Below are 21,134 nucleotides of genomic sequence, written 5' to 3'. Positions count from 1 at the left end.
TTGCTAATATAAATTGAGCCTTATGCAGCATGCCAAATGTTTGACCTGAGGTTGAGCTCATAAAGACTGAGAATTTGAGTGACAAGAACATCACAATAAAAAGCCCAACTTATGTATTAATGCACTTTGTAAAACGAATTGTAGCTACTTAATATTAACTTGTCAGACATGACATATTTTATCCCTATTTGTTACAATGTTTAAATATGAAACAAAAAAACAATAGAGTAATACCAGCTCACAAAATACAGTATTTCGAATTTTTTTTATAATCTCACGTGAAAGGACGAACAAGTCGTGCGCCTGGTGTTAAGTAACACGCCTGTCCATAACAGTAGCAGTGCCACTCAGAGTTTTAAATCGCAAAGATCTAAGAAGCACTGCCACTGCGCCCGTCACCGTGAGACATAAGTTGAGAAGTCCCATGTGTCTGTAATTTCACCAACACATTTACCCTTCAAAATCAGAACGCAGTAATGCTCACATTACTACTTCCTACTTACTTCCTTAGAACTCTTTCACAAAAAGCTTTGCTACTACTAAATGCGTTTGAATACGACAGGTCTCACAATGTACGACTGTTTGGAATGTACTTATTGGCGACCAGCAAGATACCATTCATCACCGTATCAGTCTTTGGTCATTGATTTTCAAATTCTAGTTCTTTTTTTGTATCTGATTGTAGTGTTTTTTTTTGTATCTGATTGTAGGGTTTTTTTCTGTATCTGATTGTAGTGTCCCTATCTACCGGCCCGAGAGATAGGGTTTTCGGGAGAGACTACGGGCTCGACGGCAAGACCAGGGCACAGCGGGCGTCCGGGTGATACACCTCCGCCAGTGGTACGCCTTTGCGGGCGTCTCTGGCGGACCCGGACTTGGGTATTGACTCGCTGGGGTTTGTGGTTAGTTGAAGAGACGGACATGTTTGTCTGCCCCGGTTTTGTATGTTTCCGGGGCGTCTGTCTCGTGAGCAGCTAACGCGTCCTAGTAGCGGTCTAGTTGAGTGCCCGTAGCGAGGAGACGCGCGGGTCACGTGAGTTGCGCTTTAAATTGCAAGCTATGTCCGACATTGTCGCAGGACACTGCGACTGGCATCTCCGGCACTAGCCCGGTGAGCTCGTAGAGGATATGCTAGATATCCTCCGGTTCCTCCAGGCGCTTAGGTAACTGAGAACTGGAGAGACGTCGTTTTGCGGCGTCGGGAAGTGAGCGTGCCTTACAGCTCCGCCACCGATGAGGAGATTTGGTAGTGAACTCAGAGTCGACGGCTTAGCGGTGGCAACCGCTAGTTGTTCAATGCGTAACGGGAAGTGAGCGTGCCTACAACTCCAGTACCTATCTGGAAAATAGGGAGGGTACTGTACGTGCACCCGGGGCGGCTCACCCGAGGCACTAGCCTCTCAAAGAACTGGATAATGTCAAGTGACAGAGGTCTGTGACAACCCTGTACACTGGCTGATCTGGGGTCCCTGAACTTATAAGGTTCCTGTGCGCGCACAGGCTATAGTGCCCTTCTCGTATGTAAGTGTAGGTAAGGAGGGTCACTATAATTAAAACTAACGTAGAAAGATGTGGAGCTTGTATCTGATTGTAGGGTTCAAGAATAATGAAAAAAATGAAGTGTGAATTACGCAACAGTAAGAATCGAGTTTCATTTTTTACATCATCAACATTTGGTATTCGAGCTGTGCTGTCTTTCATACATAATAGGCGTTCACTGCTTAATTTTAGAATTCCTCTTATACAAATATTCCTTTCGTTGTTAATTATAAAATACAGCTCTAGAGCCGTTTGATGATCTTAGTTATAAAATTCTTGTCCATTCTAGGCAAGTTTCTGAAGACCTTGTAAAAATGTGTATAGTTGGGCATTCTAATGAAATACATACGACACTTTAACGATTCATCAATTCTGGGAGTTTATGTACTTAAAAACTAAATAGCTAAAAACTTTCTCATCCATAATTAAAATGCGCGCTAAAATATCATTTTTAAAATGATCTTTGTTAATATAAATTTTGAAAGAAAAAACTTTTTAACCGACTTCAAAAAAAGAGTGATTCTCAATTCAACTGTACTGAACCGATTTTGGATGATCCTTTTTTTGTAGGAACGAGGGTCCCTCAGCATTGGTGCCATTTAAATTCGAAGAAAGTATTTCACCTCTAAGGTTAGTAAACCAGGTGGTGAATCCGGTTTCACGCACTTTCCGGTAACCGATTTCAATAAAACTTGGCAAATAAATGTTATTCCACGAACTTGAGAGGTCGCTTTTTTTTATAAAAAAAAGTTATTATTTTGTTTAAAGTTAGCTAGTGGCAAAAACTGCATGGACTGGACGGCCAAGACATTATTTAAAACTTAGCATAACTTACCTGTGCCATTGGTCGGGGCACGTTAGTATAACTGTGTCCAGAGCATTGCATGGAGTCCTCAGGTCGGGCCAGACTCTCTACCGTGGCAGGATATGTGCGATGAAATGCCTGCTCACTCTGCATTCTAAGGACAAGAAAATGCGAATAGAATTTTTAACATTGCTTACACATATATTCATTCCAAAACGGGTAACCATTATGTCGTTATGTCTACTAGGGTAACCATTATGTTGATGTGTATTTATGTAATCTAGAAATGAGAATGTAAAGGGTGACCTATTTACAGTGATCCAAATTTTTCTTTTTTGTGCAGAGTCCTAAAGATCCATTAAAACTAAGCATTACTTCAACGAAAATCAGTACTTCAAAGTGTTTTTGTACATTTATCAGAATCTACTCTAGCCATCAAAACTACTTTACTTTTAAAATTATACCATTAAATCAAGCCAAATTGGTATGGCCATGTTGCAAACATTTTACGTGTGTATTCTTAAATTGCGCCGTTGTTTTAGACCTCTTGGTGATTTGCCACATGGATTTTTCCCAGTTTCTGTGGTAACGAGAATACGAGAGAATCGACCGGCTTTTCCCAGGCTGAAAATAAACATTTTATGACGATTTCGTTTGAGGAGTTTATATATTTTTGTACCACTGTAAATACTACTTTATTCATTTGATATCTTTTAACTACAAAAAAGCGTTCTGCGCTCAACTTTAGGCTTTTTTATTTTTAATTATTCGTCAATTGTTTTCACCAAAATTAGTATCAGAAAATGCACCATATACCACTACTTTACAGTAGCTTGAAAGTAATATATGTAGATTCATTTGATCTTCACAAATCTTTCAATCAAAACTAACAGTTAATTATGTATACAGCTTGCGAGTCTAACGCTTTATACACGCGGCATCGTCGTCGACCTATTTACATATTCTTTAGTAGTTTAGTGTTTAGCATACAATAGACTATATTGTGACAAAGATAGTAAGACCTTATAAACTCTCTGGGAAAATATTTTTAAAACATGGATGTACTAAGAACCGACCCGCACATTACGCATAGCACTGAATCCCCAATCCAAATTTTACAGAGTATCTTCCAGCTCAACATTATTCATAAACTCATCATTTCATATTTCAGGTAATCAAACTATACTTATTTGAAATCTTCAAAATTATTAAACACCACTTACACATACGACACTTACACTTACTTATACTTACTTAACACGTAAGACAAATTCTCCTGGAAAGAACGAGTTAAAAATGCTTTTTCTTGTGATACCAAGTGACGGAGCGAACAAGTCGTGCACCTGATGGTAAACGACACGCTTGTCCATAACAGCAGCAGTGCTACTCAAAGCTTTGACGGTCTGAGATATGAGTTGAGAAATACCATCAGCACCCCTAACCTTTCAAAACCGAAATGCAGTAATGCTCACATTACTGCTTGGCGGGAGAAATAGGTAAGGTGAGAGATTTTATTCGGGGAAGTATTGCCACCTTAGAACAACACGTGGTCACTTTTAACAGCAATACAAACGCGCGTTCAAGAAACACAAACGTATCGATGCAATCATGAGTTGAATCATAATGTGAACAACGTTCGTTTTTTATTGTAAATTTTAAAGTGAAATAAACAAATTAACTTAATTAATTGAGAAATTGCATCACGTTTGCATCGCTGCATAAGTGGCGCGTGTGTGTAAAGATGGGCGATTGGCCACTGCATTCCTACTGCACCACGACTGAATCGCTGTAGACGCGCTGTTCAAAGTCGCCATGTATAACCGCTCTTACCTATTTTTGCCGCCAAGCAGTAATGTGGAATAGTAAGAGTGCTGGTGAAATTACAGACATATGGGACTTGTCAACAACAAGGGCGCGGTGGCAGTGACACTGCAACTGATATCGCCAGGCGTATCGTTTACCACGAGGCGCACGATTTGCTGATCCCGCCACTTGGTATTATATAAAAAAATCCAAGAAACAAGCTACGTCTTTGGGAGAGTACTAGCGCAGTCTCGGGAATACCCGCAGCTGCCGTATCGTATCTAGTCTATAAAATTACACATTGAGATAAAGTTGATTATGTTATATACAATTTCGTTACAAAAATTCACTTTCATTCCGTTACGCAGCGATTGACCCTTATTGTATGATAATCAAAATTAAGAGCTCACGAATGTGTTAAACTCAACAAAATCCTAAAAACAGAACGATTTTTCAAAATAGTTTTACGTGTTCCACATTAAGCAGCAGTGTTGTTTTATTAATCTCATGAGTAAAAAACTTGTTAATAAGACAAAGACAAAAACTATTGTTATCGATGATCTCATCACTTCAGTGGATTCTACAACATCTGGTTACGTTGCGGTTGACACTGCTACTTTGTCTGTGCTTACGTTATCGTATTGTTTAAATACGTAAATACTTATGTTTGGTCCTTCAGTACCTTTGGTAATTAATATTAGGGGCTAAAGTATGAAATTGCCGTTTCGCACTGAAAAATTAAAACAATTTTTTTTAAGATTAAATATATTTGTTTAATCAAAGTTTTTCCCTTGTTGTCTATACATTTCTGCCATGTAATCGGAAGGTCATTTAAACCTTTGCGATAGAACTCTGGAGACCTGGACTCCACAGCTGTGTGAAGGGATTTTTGTACTGCTTCTTGGGAATTTTATTTCCATACAAAAAAAATCAAATTGCGGGAAAAAATGGTAGTCGGTCGGGGCGAGGTCCGACGAATATGTAGGATGATGGATAATTTATATCTGCAGGTCTTGTAGTAGTAAAACTGTTTCACAAGCAGTGTGAGGTGTTGCGTTATCATAGAGCAATAACGGTGTAAGCTGTTTTGCTGCGAGTTCCGTCGTCATTATTCAAACGCCATATGTCATATTGTGGGTATGCTAACATTAAACCATGACGTTTCGTGGTAGTTTGATACGGATCGGCTTTCATCATTACCTTCAATTCAACGTTATTTACATTTGTGACTGGTCTTCCTCGTGGTTCTTTCTTCAAGTCGTAATTTGCCGTATTGCCGGCGTTTGCCGTATTTGCGTATGCCGTATCCTCTCCAAATACAGCATTGACAGTTTCTGTTACGTTAACTCCATGTGGAAATTCGTATTCGAAAATTAGGTACTCAGATTTTCGCTGTATCTGTCTTCACGTTAAAAGCTGAATGTAAAAACAATTGAAAGTCGAACAATAAAATATCATGTTTTTTAAGTTAAGCATGTTTTACTTTTCGTGTGAAAAACGTTTCACTCTGAAATCGGACACCATACAGGTTTAATTTTAATTTAAAGTGGCCAGTAAAATAAATCGGCAATTTCATATTTAAACCCCTATTATTTTTCGACGTATGTACGGCATTGACGAAATTTGCTCTGTTGTTCTGGACGCGATATTCGAACAAAATTGTATATTGATGTGCTGTTCACTGTACATGTATAAGAGCGTTTTTGTGTTGATGATGTAGTGTTCTGTTCTTTTTTTAATTTGTATTATCAAAACACAATACTTAAACTAAATAGTAAGACTCCTTTCAAAAAACCCTTTAAAGGGTTTAGACGAAAGTAGAGTGCATTACAAACCAACCCGCCACAATCACCTTCGCTTTTATCTAAATATAAAAATTGACCCTGTGTTCCCTTACCTTACCTAATGTAAGTAATATATGTATGTATGTATAAACCTAAAAATAACGTGCATTACTTACCTCATATTTTCATTACGGCACTGAGCTACAACCTCATCATACGGTGGAGGTGCCTCCCCGCGCGGTAAATAGTTGCCTGGGGGTTTCCACCCCGCCAATGCGGTCTCACACGTACCGCCCATGTACCCCATGCTGCCACTTATGTACCTGGACATTATGAATACATGATTTTAAAAGCTAAATTACATTAATTGAATAAACTAAAGTTTATATCCAGCTGGATCGATGTAAGCCAGCTCTGAAAGTCTTACTTTAATTCTGAATATTTCAGCTTACACTCAAGATAATAAATAATTATGAGATTTTTATGAAACTCACAATTGAGGTTATCAGAGCAAAAGTGGTGTAACCCCATAAAATGCATGTAGATTATAATGACGAAATGAAAGTTAACCAAATTCATTTGATATATAATAATCATACACATACACAACACAACGCACACAACGGTTTTTATGGTATCGCCTTCTCTGAAGTCAGTGTAGAAAAACTAACATTTCTATATTGGTTATGTATGATTACTATTACCATCTCGGGTCAGGTGGGCCACTCGATCTCCGTCCGACATCCGTCCGAAACAATTACTGCCAAATAAGTAATATTCGACATAATTAAAAGACAAGTATCAAGTATGAAGCTTCATTCGCATCACGCGTCTTTTCATTTGGTCAAGTATTGCTTATTTGGCAGTAATTGTTTCGGACGGATGTCAGACGGAGATCGAGAGTAGACCACCTGGGCGTTTGTGGTACCGTCTTTGTTTCCGAATTCCATAACACAAGTGCTTCAGCTCCTTACTTTGGGATCAGTGCAACGTGCGTGATGTTGTCTAATATTTATTTATTAAATGTTTTTTTTAAGTGAAAATAACATCCAAATGTATAATAATTCTGTAATTTAGTATCATTTAAAGTCATATTGAGGAAAAAATTAAATGTCGGTTACACCACTTTTGCGCTGATAGCCCAAATTATAAAGTGGCGCGTATATGTATGCTACAAGCTATACGTTGGTTGTTAAACTTCCAAATACATAATCAATAATAAAAACACGTACATTTCATACGAGTAGAAATAATATTACAATCATCTGTGGTTTATTTATTTTTTTATATGATACCAAGTGACGGAACGACCAAGTCGTGCATCTGATGGTAAACGACACGCCTGTCCATAACAGTTGCAGTACCACTCAAGAGCTTTAAAACACAAAGATGTGGGGGCCTACCATAACCTTTCCAAAAACAATCTTATTTCAATGTAAGCTTAAAGTAAGCTTATTATAATATTACTCATATTCGTATCATAACAAACCTGTCAACCAATCAATGTATTATTGCAAAAGTGATTAAAAGAACGAATGATTTCCCAATATTGTCTACTCTTTACTAAAAATAGGAAAGAGATGACGCTATGTGGACTATATAATGCCATCTCTTTCTTTTTTGGTGTTCCGAATCGTCTTATCGTAGTATAATGTTTAAGTGGTTAATGTTATTTACATTCAGAGAATTTTGACTGTTAAGCAAAGAAAAGTATGTAATAATAAAATATATTAAAATTACGTCGTTTTCAATAATTATTCCGCATTATCACGAAGAAAAATAAAAAAACAGCACAACACCTGACTAACAAGACACAGCGGCAGCGTCTTGATAGTCAGGTTGTGAATTCGAAACTATAGTCTAGTGTCAACTGTTAGTTTCGCCAAGGAGCATATAGATGGCGCTGTTTGAATTTTACGAAATAAACATCGCGTACTTTTATTTAACGAAAAATTATTTACCATGTGCTATTAAATAAAAAATAAACAAAATACTGAAGAGATATATGTAAATAAATAGGTACAACTTAACTTTTAATCATTACAAATCAATATTAAGACAATAAAACTGAAAATAATATTGTTTCCATTGCATCCGTGTAACTATTTTAAGATTGCTAAATTTGACGTAAGAGCAATATTACTTTAATGTTAAAGCCACGTCATAGTACGAACTGAGTGAATGAATAGTCACAAGCTGCCAATAAAACATCATAGTTTTAACATTAAAATAATCTTACTTAAAGCGCGTTATGGTACGAAAAGTCAATGGAAGGTTAAAATAGTATAGTTTTAAAAGGTTGTGGTAGGCCCCCGGAGAGGCACTGCCAATGCGCCCTTCACCCTAAGACATAGGTTGATAAGTCTCATGTGCCTGTAATTTCACCAGAACCCTTACCGTTCAAAACCGGAACGCAGTAATGATGACATTTCTGCTTGGCGGCAGAAATAGATAAGGTGGCAGTACTTTCCTGGACGAACTCTTTCAAAAGGAACTCTAATGCTCCTTAACTATGTAATTTATTTATCTAAATTATTTATATATTTCAATTATTTATTTATTTAAAGTTGCTTGGTCAACCTCGATAGACTCGAAGTTCTGGTCGAATCGTAACACAAGAGTGCTAAAAACATGACACGAAATCTCAATGTCATTAGGCCAAGTTTGCATATTGAATTACGTTGCGTACGACCGCTCAGCGTGACTACAAAAAACTGTTACACAAAAAAAGCAACAAAGACAATCGTTTTGATTTATTACTCTAAACAAACTGATATTTATTTTTGCTTAGTTGAATAAGTAGATCCATAAATATAAAGTTATTGTCTTGGATTCCGAATTAACTTGGCGTGTCATTCATGGCGTGGAATCTCAATTGTCTAACGTACAAATTATATACGAGGCAAAAAGCAAGTCGCGCGGGTCGTACCGTTTCTATAGTGTAGGTAGGTATACATTACACAATTGACATAAAGTTCATTTTCACTTACAATTTCGTTACAAAAATTACTTCCATTCCGTTCCGCGGCAATGTAAATTGCGCCTTAGCAGAGAAAGAGCCTTACAAAATTATCTATGAACCTTAATAGCAATATACATTTAATTTTAATTTTTTATAGTTTTAATACAGAGGTGTCATTAATAAGTGCTGACTTTACTTGAACAAATTACAATATTGTCACTAGATTATTTTCTTAAGATTACGGCCAAGCCTGTCTCGTAAAGATGAGAATCTTCCTTTCGGCTGAAAAGGAGGCGAAGTGCACTGCGCACGGAAGTCGTGAACCCACAACGAAGTTCAAATTTCACTAACCCTATACTAGTCAAGCTCCTCTGATCGTCAGCGTGTGGTGGCCTGCGCCGTTTCTGTTTCCGCACTCTGTATACCACAAGCGCGACCGTCAGAAGCACCACGGTTGCTGCGCCTCCGGCCGCCACTCGCACATTGGCCTCCGCGCCCTCGGCCGGTTTCACCACGTCGTCGAGGCATATGAATTCGCAGCACGTGTTCCCGACACGGAAGGACCGGCAATCCTAAGCAACAACAAACCTCTTTTTCAATATGTCTATAATTTTAACAACAAAGATTTTCCAAAATTAGGTTTTCCAAAACTAAAGGCTGAGAAACTGGATTTTAACCTCACCAAGTTAATGGTAATTTGAAACATTACATTAACGCAAAAACTAAGTATATAGCAGCCTTTAATTGTCATCTCAGTAAGTAATTTAGTAATTAATTAATCTTCCGTATAAACTTCATTATAATTAATAATAAACTAATTCTAAGCATTTTACAAATTTAAACTTTTTATTTTTAAACTGACTCCGTGGCCGAACGGTTACCATGCCACATGACTGCCAAGCAGAGGTGCCAGGTTCGATTCCCGGTTCGTGAGAAATATTTGTACGGCCTACATTTATTTCTCTTGTGACTTTGGGTGTAATTTGTGGTTGTCTATGTGTGTCTCTAAGGCACCCGCGACACAGGGTTTCCCTAGTGTAATATTTACATTCCTATTGTATATGACCAACCAAGCCAAAATAATGACCCTTAGCGTAATTGTTACTTTTACAAAAGTAAATGCCAATAGATTGCATATTTATTGGTTAAAATAAAAATATATATGTTTCATTGTGACGAATACTTGACGAAAGACGAAATACTTGAAATTAGTATTTATTGAAACTTTAATAACTCCTCACCATATATACTTCCATGCAAACACTTATCATTATTTTAAAATTCATAAATTGTATTTTTATCGACAGTAATAACGTTTTTAGAAAGGCGCACAAATAACCGCGAAAATTGTTGTTAACATTATAAGAAAAATGCTTCACTATAGATGACAGCAATAGCTGCGTTAATGAAGACAAAAAATACAATAATTGTACAATATCCGAAAAATCTCATTTATTTCTAATGATTTGATTTATTGGGTGTATTCTAGTCATACAATTAAAACCAAATTGTGTAATTTATTTTTTTGAATCACAGTGTCATTTTCGCTGGAATGACCCTTGAGCCCTTTTTGTATTTCTCACGCGCCAATGACCAGTTGCCATCCACAGTAAAGGGGAAGCAGTGTCATTGAGCTTAGATACCATCCAGGCTTTTCATCGGGTCTGATACAAGGTACTTCTATTAAGCTACCATCCTACAGGCTTTCAGAATGGCTGAGCATTTGGATCACTAGCTTCCAATCTAAGTGTAGCAGAAAAGTTGTATTACTGTCATGTAGTGGATGTATTTTACCCGAACACTAAGCTCATCAATGTCGATGTTCATCAAAGTTCTATTTTATCACCAACCCTGCTCATCCTGCATAGCAATGATATATAATAGTAACATACATTGCTATATGGATGATAGTACAAGTGATGCCCATAATAAAACCTGTGTGAATATTGTCAGCAATTGGAAGAAAGCAGACTTCAACTTGTGTCCAAAATAGAGACCTCTTCATTGGGCCAACAGAAACTTGTTTATTTTAACTCAACAAAGTCACAAGTCTAAGTCACTAAGGTTTTAGAGCACCTTCCTGTCAGGTAGTTTTATCAATAGATTGTGAAAATAGGTAAAATTTTGCCAAAAATGTCTGAATTGTGAATGTTACAACATCGTAGTGATTACTAATTGCTTTATTTTATTCTTTTTTTTTGACAATAAAAGTTGGTCTCTTATTATCGAAATCAATTTCATCACATAAACATTAAATTAAAATGAAAAACTTTACAATATGACTCCTATCGTATTTTTAATAGATACTTTTTGTGTATTTTTTTTAGTGTATGAATGAATGAATTTTCAAAAATAACAATTTAAATGAACCTGTGTCCAGCAGGAGGACATTAATGGGCCAATAATGAATCAAATGACAAAAGTTCGGCAATTTATTTCATAAGCGTAACTGGCATACAATCCATAGTTGATAAAATATTTATCAAGTGCAATCACTAGTTGAACTGACAATTTACTCCATCTTCAAAAAAGACAGACTATCACAAAAAGAACTTGAATTACAAATCTGCTAAGATTATGTTAGAATGCCCAGGTACTATGACATGAATTGAATGGAATTACACATATTTTCTGTTTACTTTATCCTGTTATAAAATCATAAAATGATTAGGCAAGAAATTCTATTGTCTAATGAGAATGTCAGTCAAACATGTCAGATATTTCACTGCTAGTTTAAAGGCAAAAAATAAAATAACATCAATGGAAGCCAGGGTAAGGACCTTTTATATCATTCATCAGTTTCAGTATTGGTGACCAAATGTAAAAAATATAAATGGTTATGTTTCAATAAAAAAACTTTACATAAAAGCCATGAACAGATTCTTCTCTCTTTGAAGAAGAACTGACACCAACAAGTAACCTTACCTGAGGTGGAGAGCACAGCACAGCCTTGCAAACTTTGGGCAGGCCATTGTCACAAACGCACAGCGTACAGGTGTCTGGCCCGGGCACATAGTGCAACCCGTGCGAGATCAACCGCCCCCGCAGGTCTGTGCACTCCCCCTGGCTCGCTACCCCTGCAACCAATCAACAATACCGTCAAAACTCCTAGATGCACTAGCAAGTCATTGTAGAAACAATAAAACTACACTCACCATAAAAATGTAACGCTAACAAACATAAAACGGCCCACCCTAGCATTTTCACACAAAAATTAAATTTCAATCCTAAGTTAGCCTCATTTTTTTAGGGGTAGCGAACTTTGGTCCTATTTTATAATCAATATTCATTCGCTGTCTAAAATCTTCACAAAGGATAGGGACAGATACAAAATGAAATGATCATGCGTCTCGGCTATTTGCTTCGCGATTTTTGTTTGCGCCTGTCCGTCCACCCCGTCCACTTTCTGCAACCGCAGCCGTCAGATGAGAACTGTCAAAACAAATACTGTCAATGTCAAATTAAAGTATTTTCGGATACATCTAGAGGATGCATGATGACGCACACTAATCAAATTAAATCTTTTGATTTTCTTTTTCTTACATATTTACAAAACTACTGTTACGCAAGTCTTTTACTGAAACGTTTTTTTTTCTTATTTCTCTTGGCTTATCGCGGTAAGCGTATCGATAAGAAACTTCGTTAATAAGATAATTCGATCAAACGATATTGGCATAATGAAAATGTTAAACGTATCCGAAAACATTTGGAAGTTGCAGTCTATTCTATTTGCACGAATACAAATTTCTCATTGGGCAAAATATTATCAATGACTTCCGATTGATCTAAAATTTAATTTATATCTATAGAAAAATATAAATTATTATTTGTGTAAAGAAATCGAACCAGTGGTGGTACGATTTGAGATTTTGTAGATATTTTTATTCCCATTTATTTTCAGATAATATGCCTTTGATGATGTGTGAGTGATTTATTCTGGCAATGGCGGGGTTCGGAGAATACACGGGATACAACAGACCATTCAGGTTGGATCCAAATAGAGAACCAAGTGATTTGTATGATACTCGCTATCAGCAAATTTACGGATATCACACCCCTGCAACCGAGGAGTATCAGGGTCCCCCGTTAGTTATGGACGATGTTCCAGAAGAAGGTAATTATATTAAAACCAAATTTGAAATGGAAAATGTGTCACTTACAACTCATTGGATTCCGCTTCAACTATAAAAAAAAAAGGTAATAGATGTTGTATCATTGTATTCTTGAATTGTTTCAGACAATAACACTTACGTGACCACAGCAATAAGTGTAGCGAGTCTTATTACAGAGAATTTGCTCAGTCACCCATTTATTGTTCTCAGAAGACAATGCCAGGTTTGTACCATTCATTTTGTGGGATGTACGTAAAATATAACATCATACATATTGCTATCGGAACTAAAAGTTATAAACTGTTTTTTTTTAATTTTTTTTTTATAACATCAAGTGACGGGACGAACAAGTCGCGCGCCTGATGGTAAGCTACACGCCTGTCCCTAACAGTTACGGTGCCACTCAGTGCTTTAAGTTGCAAAGATCTAAGGGGCACTGCCACTGCACCCGTCACCCTGAGACAATAAGTTGACAAGTCCACAGGAATTTGCATATCATCTCTCTTCTTTACAACATTCTACATACTCCTTTGTCTCCCAGGTATCTGACAGAGCGTTTCAGCTTTCTCAGATCCCAGGATAAGCTTTGTCGCTCTCTCATTATCCTTAGCTATCTTTAAAATGAGAATCAAGGAGCACTATTTAACCTCTCTTCCATCCATTTTATATATATTATAACATGAAATATGTATTTATCTAAGTCTTTGTAGTAATTTAATAAATTTGCTGTTTTTTTTATTACATAATTTTATTTCGTTTTGTTGTACATGTAAACCCGTTATTGTAATTGTTGTGTCTTGTATTTTGACCCGCAGGAAGAAATTTCTTATAGAAATAAGCAGTACCTTTTTGAGTCATCTGAAGAACAGAGTCCGTTGTGATTATATACTGAAAAGAGAATAGGTACATTACGAGAATTATTTCGTTATTGAAACTAAGGCTCATGTAACAGTGTTTTGAGAATTTATATACCTTATTTCATTTCGGAAATGTAAAATACAGTCGCCATGACATCCACAGCGAAGAAGAATGAATGAAATGTACTATGTCCTGAGAACAAGTAGTCTTGCACATAGATCTTTGTTCTTCAGATGAATCATTTTGTTTGTGTTTTCTGTTTTACGAAATGTGATTTGTGTTTTCCTGTACAATAAATAATGAAATGAATAAGTCCCATGTGCATGTAATTTCACCAGCACCCTATCCCTTCAAAACCATAACACAGTAATGCTGATATTAACTGTTTGGCGGCAGAAATAGGTAAGGTGGCAGTACTACCCTGGACAAACTCTTTCACAAGGAGCTCTACGGCTACTAAAACTAAACTGTTAATAATTAAAAACTTCTATATTGGAAATTAAATTGGTGCACTTTAAATTAAATCTCAAAGAATTAAACATAAAAAAAATATCTATTTATCAAAAGTAGTATGCTCCAAACCCACTAATACTGCTATTCTGCAGGTGCACAACAGCTTAAGGAGTTATCACATAGTACCATACTCCCTGCTGCCAGTAGTGGTGAGATTGCATCGAAGGCAGGATGTCACCACTCTCTGGAAAGGTATTGGGTCCACCTGCATAGTCAAGGGGCTCAACATGGCTGTTGAAAATATTGTTGCTGAAGCTACTGGGTGGCCAAAGTTAGTACTTTTACTCATAATGTCATAAAATTGTATTTTTTTTATATATTGGCACTAGATTGGATACCTGTATGCACTTTTTTATTGTGTTAACAGGTGATAGTTCTGCTTTATTTATACAGGGTGATTTTGAAATCATAGCATCTATTGAAGCTATTAATCTACTCGCCTAAATAAATATTTTAGTGTAATTTTAAATTAGCAGCAATGTAAAATCAGTGATTAAAAAAAATTTAAAAAGTCTTACCTAAATAAACAAAGTATCAAAATGGCACATGCAATAACAATTTAATAACATAGTTCTCCAAATAGTGGTTACAGCATTTGGTTCTAGTTCAATTCACATAGTGGTAGTGTTTAGAGTGTTAGACTTACGTTTTGGTGGTAGTCAGTTTAATTTTCACAATTTAAGGTCTATCCACACATATCTAGGACGTGGACGGGCCGTGCTCCGTCAGGGGCTCAAAAAAATATCGTTGTGTATATTTTGTATGAACTCACATGTCCGTGTCCGGGTCGGGGCCGGGACGGGCCCGCAGTTCATACAAACTAGCACACCCCGTCCACGGCCCGGATATCTGTGGATAGTCCTTTAAAGCCTGCCACAGTGGTTAGAATGTTTAGCTCCATTCTGGAGATCAAATGTTCTGTTCCCATAGGTGACTTTTTCTAGCTAGCGCGTTCTGGTAGCGAGCACGAAATGCACGTTGCATTTCATTTCTCAGCATTAAATTTTTAGTGAGAGCGTACGGTAATCTTTGTGTCGTATTTGTTTGAAAATTACGTTTGCCTAGGCATTGCGTTCACAATTTAAATTTATTGTACTCTCACTACAATCGAAATTCACAATACGCGGGAAGCCGCGTGACGTGCTTCAACGCAGGAACCCGTGTGACGTGCATCAACGCGGGCAGCCCGATTTGCACTGATTTGAATTTTTGAAAATTTGAACGACTCACGGGTGACCTTCAACTGAAAGGCCAGGCTCAGGTGGATATTTGTTTACAAACAAATGCATATTTCAATGCAACGTTCAAGATCGTAGACTCGTATTTATTTTGACGCCGTGAGCGTTTGATACTTGACAAATTTATTGGAGTTTATATATTATTTCATGGTTATTTGTAATAGTCTATCGCATCATAATTACGTGTGTAAAGATTTTCTGGTTTTCATCAAGAGTTATAAATATTGTAACAGCTTTGACTTGCAAAATTTTTGTGTTAATGCAATTGGTATCATGAGTAGGGTCTTACTTTAAAAGGATGCTAATGATTTCGATTTCACTCTGTATAGGTCTTCAAATTCAGCATAGAGTCTATTCATTTTATAAGTAAGCAAATCACCACAACAACAACAACATGCTGCAAATTTGTTTCACAAATTAGAACTCATTATTGTATTGCATATATTTCTCATCGGTATGTAAAAGGACACACTTTATTAAATAACTAACATTCTTGTTTCTTGTTTATCAGAGAGATTGGAAAATGCAATTCAGTGCTACAATTTCTGCAGCATATCACTTTGAAAAGGTAAGTCACCTATAATACACGTACACTGAGTACTCTGTAAGTTATCTTTAGCCCAACATGGGCAAATCTAAGCGTGTGGATTTAAAGAGTGTTGCTCACAATTTAACAGTTTTGTGACACACAGCTGGGAATGCAAATTCAGCAAGACATGCTGGCAAGGCTGGATGAGTGTTTTCATTTGTTTACACTTTTATATAGATTTGTCCCTAACCTAAATGAAATAGTATGTAAAGACAAACACCTGACCCTTAGATCAGTACATATATTTACTTACCAAATATCAAACTATATTTCAGCATAAGCATAGCAATCATAACACCATTTTATTCGGCGAGTTTAGTAGAAACTGTACAGAGCGACATAGCAAGCGACAAGCCAGCTCTATTAGATGTATTCCGCGAAGGCTTTGTACGTATTTTGGAGTGGGGCACACCAAGTCGCGGAAGAATGCTGCCTATTTGGGCTATTGTGTTACCCACTACTGCTCTTGGGATCTCTAAATATCTTGCACAGTAAGTTTTTATCACGTCTTTGATTTCATTTATAATATACAGGGTGTCCCAAAAATAACACGCCAGAGCGACACTGTGGGTAGGTGAGCTATATACCTACCAGAAATAAATAATTTGACCTTAGTAAAAGTCTTTTAGTTTTCGAGATATTTGCACTTTTTTATTTTTTTGGAATAACTCTACTTTTTGTTGAGTTTTTTGCTACTATTGCCAGGGTTAGCTCCAGATGGTAGTTGTTTTTATTTTTCAGGTAACCTGAATAGTTTTTCCAGGTACTGCAACTAATATTTTATCTGATAAATGTCATAAAATGTGAAAAAAGTTATTAATTTGGTATACCTCATACCCTTGTAAAAAGTTAAACGTTGACTTTGAATAGCTAGTGTGAAAAAAAATGTATGAAACTGAATTTGCAAATGATCTTAAAAATTGCTCCACTTAATGCAGAATTAGGAATGGTACAATATTATTGAGATTTTTCACAAGAACATAGTCATTTAATTTATTTTTCGTCATAACACCCTACCAGCCTAATCAGTTTCTAAACAAAATTAAATTTAAACTTTTAAATAAATTAATTGCTAAGCGCTAGGTAACGGCGCATCAATCTTTTTCCCACGTTGTATTCGTAATAAAGGAGTGAGATAGTTACTAGGCTTTTCTTTCTCTCTCTGAACTGGTACAAACAAACTGTGACAAATCAAACTTCCCAAAAGCATGCGGATTTAACTACTAATATCGTGGTAGAGAGAATAACTGCCTCTGTGGCCGAACGGTTACCAGGCCGGACTGCCACGCAGAGGTCTCAGGTTCGATTCCCGGGCCGGGAGAAATATTTGTATGGCCTACAATTATTTCTCTCGTGAGTTTGGGTGTAATTTGTGGTTGTCTACGTGTGTGTCCATGGCACCCGCGACACAGGGTTTCCCTAGTGCGGGGCTATGTTGAGTGTGTGCGTTATTTATTTATTATTTATTTGATCAAAAAAAAAAAAAAAAAAAGAGTGCCTTTGTGTGTCGCTTGATTTGTCGCCGTTTTTACTTAATGGAAAATAAAACAATAAAATTTAAATAATTTAATTTTTATTAGATATTATAGCAAGTGTTCAAACTGCCTCCCTCTGACTCTAATGCACATGCGACATCTTTTGACGAATGAGCTTCTCAGAAATTTCTCGAGCTGTTTCATAGACTCGTCGTCGTAGTTCGGTTTCTGTAGTGATAGCTTTGGAATAAACTTTATCTTTTAAGCACCCCCAATAGAAGAAGTCGAGGGGGTTCAGATCAGGTGATCTCGGTGGCCACAAAATTGGTCCCAATCGGCCAATCCATCTTCGTGGGAACGTCTGGTCGGGGTGCGTTCGGACGTCGCGAGCGTAGTAGACACCCATCATTTTGAAACCACATTCTTCTTAGTAATGCTATTGGCACATCTTCGAGAAGGTTTGGCAAATGGTTTTGTAAAAACTCTAAATAATTTTCGCCATTTAGAGTCGGAGGCAGTTCAACTGGACCAAATATTTCCGCATTGAAAATTCTGGTCCATAAATTAATTTTAAACTGGTGTTGGGACCGATCTTTTCTTCTCTCGTGCGGGTTCTCTAACTGCCAGCTATGGATATTGTGGAGGTTTACATAGCCATCTCTGCGACATGCTGATTCATCACTCCACAAAATCGTATTAAAAAAGTTGGGGTCTTCACTGTGCTTTTGAAGCATTTGTTGACAAAACTACGCGTTTAGCGTAATCGCTCGGCAGTAAAATTTGAACTCTCTGAATATGGTATGGGTGGTATCGGTGCCTTTTTAAAATTCGCCGTGCCGTAGACTTTGAAATGCCAGTCCGTCTATCAGGCGGACTGAAGTGGACGGATCTCTTGACACTTCCTGCAAAACTATTTCGTCTGCGACGGTACGAGGTCTGCCTCCACCACGATGGCCAGGGTTCCTACCCTCTCTGTATGCAGCATCAACTCTTATTATGGTCTCATGAGTCGGTGGCCTATGGTTAGAAATCTTACCGCATACAATCTTGCTGCTAATCTTGCATTTAACGATACGATGCCGCGAGCAGAAACACGTCTAGTTTCGCCGTAAATTAGGTATATGTCAGCGTAATCACTATGAGTGAATTCGGGGTTTGCTCCAACGATATTCTGTTGATCTGCCATTTTAACTGTATAAAGGCAGTATCTGAAGGCGCAACCGTCGATCACACACAAACAAAACGTCCAAATAGTAAGCAAATCAGGGTCCAAAGTAATGCCAAGTTGTTGATATGATTACTAAAAAAACTTTTCCGATCGTTATCAAATCAAAGTCCAAAGTGATGCCAAGTCGTCGAAAGTGTAGAAACGGAAACAGTGATAAAACGAAAATCGCGTACGTAGCACAACACAAAGGTATGTACATGTACTAACGGGTACTACGGGCCCAACCCGACCCGATCCCACCTGGCGACCGATACCGACGTAAGAGAGAGATAACAAATAAGGGTCATACCTCTCGCTCATTTTTTACTACCTGGGGCCTAGCGACAGAGTAGTTAGTCATAAAGCTCAATAATTTAACACAATTTTTGTTTAGAAACCAATTCGGCTAGTAGGGTGTTGATGTCGAAAAAAAATTAAATGACTAAGTTCTTTTCAAAAATTTCAACAGTATTGTACAATTCCTGATTCTGCATTAAGTGGAGTAGCTTTTAAGATCGTTTATAAATTCAGTTTCATACAATTTTTTTTCACACAAGCTATTCAAAGTTAATGTTTAACTTTTTACAAGGTACGAGGTATACCAAATTAATCACTTTTTTCATAGTTTATGATATTTCTCAGTAAAATATTAGTTGCTGTACCTGGAAAAACTATTCAGAATACTCGAAAAATAAAAATAATAATAATAATAATAATAACGCTCACACTCAACATAGCCCCGCACTAGGGAAACCCTGTGTTGCGGGTGCCATGGACACACACATAGACAACCACAAATTACACCCAAACTCACGAGAGAAATAAATGTAGGCCATAACAATATTTCTCCCGACCCGGGAATCGAACCTGGGACCTCTGCGTGGCAGTCCGGCATGGTAACCGTTCGGCCACGGAGGCAGTCAAAATAACAACCATCTGGAGCTAACCATGGCAATAATAGCATAAAACCCAACAAAGAGTAGAGTTTTTGCAAAAAAATAAAAAAGGGCCTATATCTCGAAAACTAAAAGACTTTTACTAGGGTCAAAATATTTTTTTCTGGTAGGTATATAGCTCACCTACCCACAGTATCGCTCTGGCGTGTTATTTTTGGAACACCCTGTATAGAATATATAATACAGGATACTTAAAAACCATTTAAAGTACTCCTGCTTTGACATTTTATATACCCTATAGATAGTGAAATAAACTTAACAATACAAAAAACAATTCATTGTAGGCCAAATTTGAGCAGTAGTTTGATTGACCTAATTCACTTACTTTTTTCCTTTGCAGCATAACTTTAAGAAGTATAACAGTAAGGGTTCTAAGATTCCAACAAAGGCACAGGCATGAACTGAGTGATTCATACAACACAAATTATGCTAAATCTGCATCCAATCCTTTGATTGAGGACATCAATTTGAAATCAGGAATTTTCTCCTTTATTACTATGGAAATCCTATTTTATCCTGTCGAGACTATTATTCATAGACTTCATATACAGGTATGAATTGTATTAAAATTATCACTATAAGCCCATTATGACCCTATTGTTATTTTGAGTATCTGATTCAGACTCCTTCATGGCGTAAAAGATAAATTTTAAATTTTTAAACTACTATGGCACTTGGCCAGTGCCAGAAATTAATACTATTGTCATTATTATTGGCAGGGACACCATGTGCGTCTTTGCGAAATTCCCATCAACTTGTTCATCTTCATAAAATTATACATTCAGACAAGTGGCATTTTGATCTTGATTTAGTATTATACACTAGTATCAGTTTATGCTGTCAATAAGTTCTTTAAAAGTCAACAAAAATGCGAGGCTTCAAAGACATGGCAGTATAAGGCGGTATGCCATGGCCCTATTTTCATAATAATATTTCATTGCACAAATATAATAACCTAACCTCAGTGCAGAGTACTAAAAAACCGACCTCAAAAGTCATTCATCCCCTGGTTTACCAACCCTTAGAGGTTGAATATTTTCTTCAAATTTAAATGGGACCACTTTTGAGGTGAGGAATAACCAAAATCGGTTCACAAATCGCGGACTTATCGCGTAACATACATACAAAAAAAACATAGTCGAATTGAGAAACTCCTCCTTTTTTTCAACTCGGTTAAAATATATCGTCGGAAATAGTGCAAATTACGCGTTAGAGTATTGGATGATGGATAAGTTTCCATTTCGGTAATGTCGGGAAGTGGCCAAATCACCGCGTAAATGTCGGGAAGTGGCC

The 21,134-nt window shown here is 37.0% G+C and overlaps 2 protein-coding genes across 5 annotated transcripts in view; one reads left to right on the top strand and one right to left on the bottom strand.

The window, feature by feature from the left end:
- Window positions 1-12,243, bottom strand: part of LOC113234792 — a 20,520-nt gene extending 8,277 nt beyond the window's left edge. For all 3 annotated transcript variants that reach the window (XM_026470279.1, XM_026470281.1, XM_026470280.1), the window contains exons 1-5: window positions 12,049-12,243; window positions 11,819-11,970; window positions 9,245-9,465; window positions 6,108-6,254; window positions 2,375-2,498 (exon numbers count right to left, since the gene is read on the bottom strand). In XM_026470279.1, coding sequence (XP_026326064.1) covers window positions 2,375-2,498; window positions 6,108-6,254; window positions 9,245-9,465; window positions 11,819-11,970; window positions 12,049-12,094 — 690 coding nt within the window. In that variant the 5' untranslated portion in view covers window positions 12,095-12,243. The remainder of the gene's footprint in view (window positions 1-2,374; window positions 2,499-6,107; window positions 6,255-9,244; window positions 9,466-11,818; window positions 11,971-12,048) is intronic.
- Window positions 12,244-12,756: 513 nt separating this feature from the next.
- LOC113234667 (solute carrier family 25 member 46-like) overlaps window positions 12,757-21,134 on the top strand; it is an 11,324-nt gene continuing 2,946 nt past the window's right edge. For both annotated transcript variants that reach the window (XM_026470090.1, XM_026470087.1), the window contains exons 1-6: window positions 12,757-13,007; window positions 13,131-13,228; window positions 14,469-14,647; window positions 16,126-16,182; window positions 16,479-16,694; window positions 20,182-20,392. In XM_026470090.1, the coding sequence (XP_026325875.1) occupies window positions 12,836-13,007; window positions 13,131-13,228; window positions 14,469-14,647; window positions 16,126-16,182; window positions 16,479-16,694; window positions 20,182-20,392 (933 nt within the window). In that variant the 5' untranslated portion in view covers window positions 12,757-12,835. The remainder of the gene's footprint in view (window positions 13,008-13,130; window positions 13,229-14,468; window positions 14,648-16,125; window positions 16,183-16,478; window positions 16,695-20,181; window positions 20,393-21,134) is intronic.

The sequence above is a fragment of the Hyposmocoma kahamanoa genome, unplaced genomic scaffold, assembly GCF_003589595.1.
Source record: "Hyposmocoma kahamanoa isolate Upper Pololo Valley unplaced genomic scaffold, ASM358959v1 86, whole genome shotgun sequence".
In the NCBI taxonomy this organism is placed as follows: domain Eukaryota; kingdom Metazoa; phylum Arthropoda; class Insecta; order Lepidoptera; family Cosmopterigidae; genus Hyposmocoma; species Hyposmocoma kahamanoa.
The sequence above is the reverse complement of the archived record's forward strand: the minus strand, read 5'-3'. Positions and strand labels throughout refer to the sequence as shown.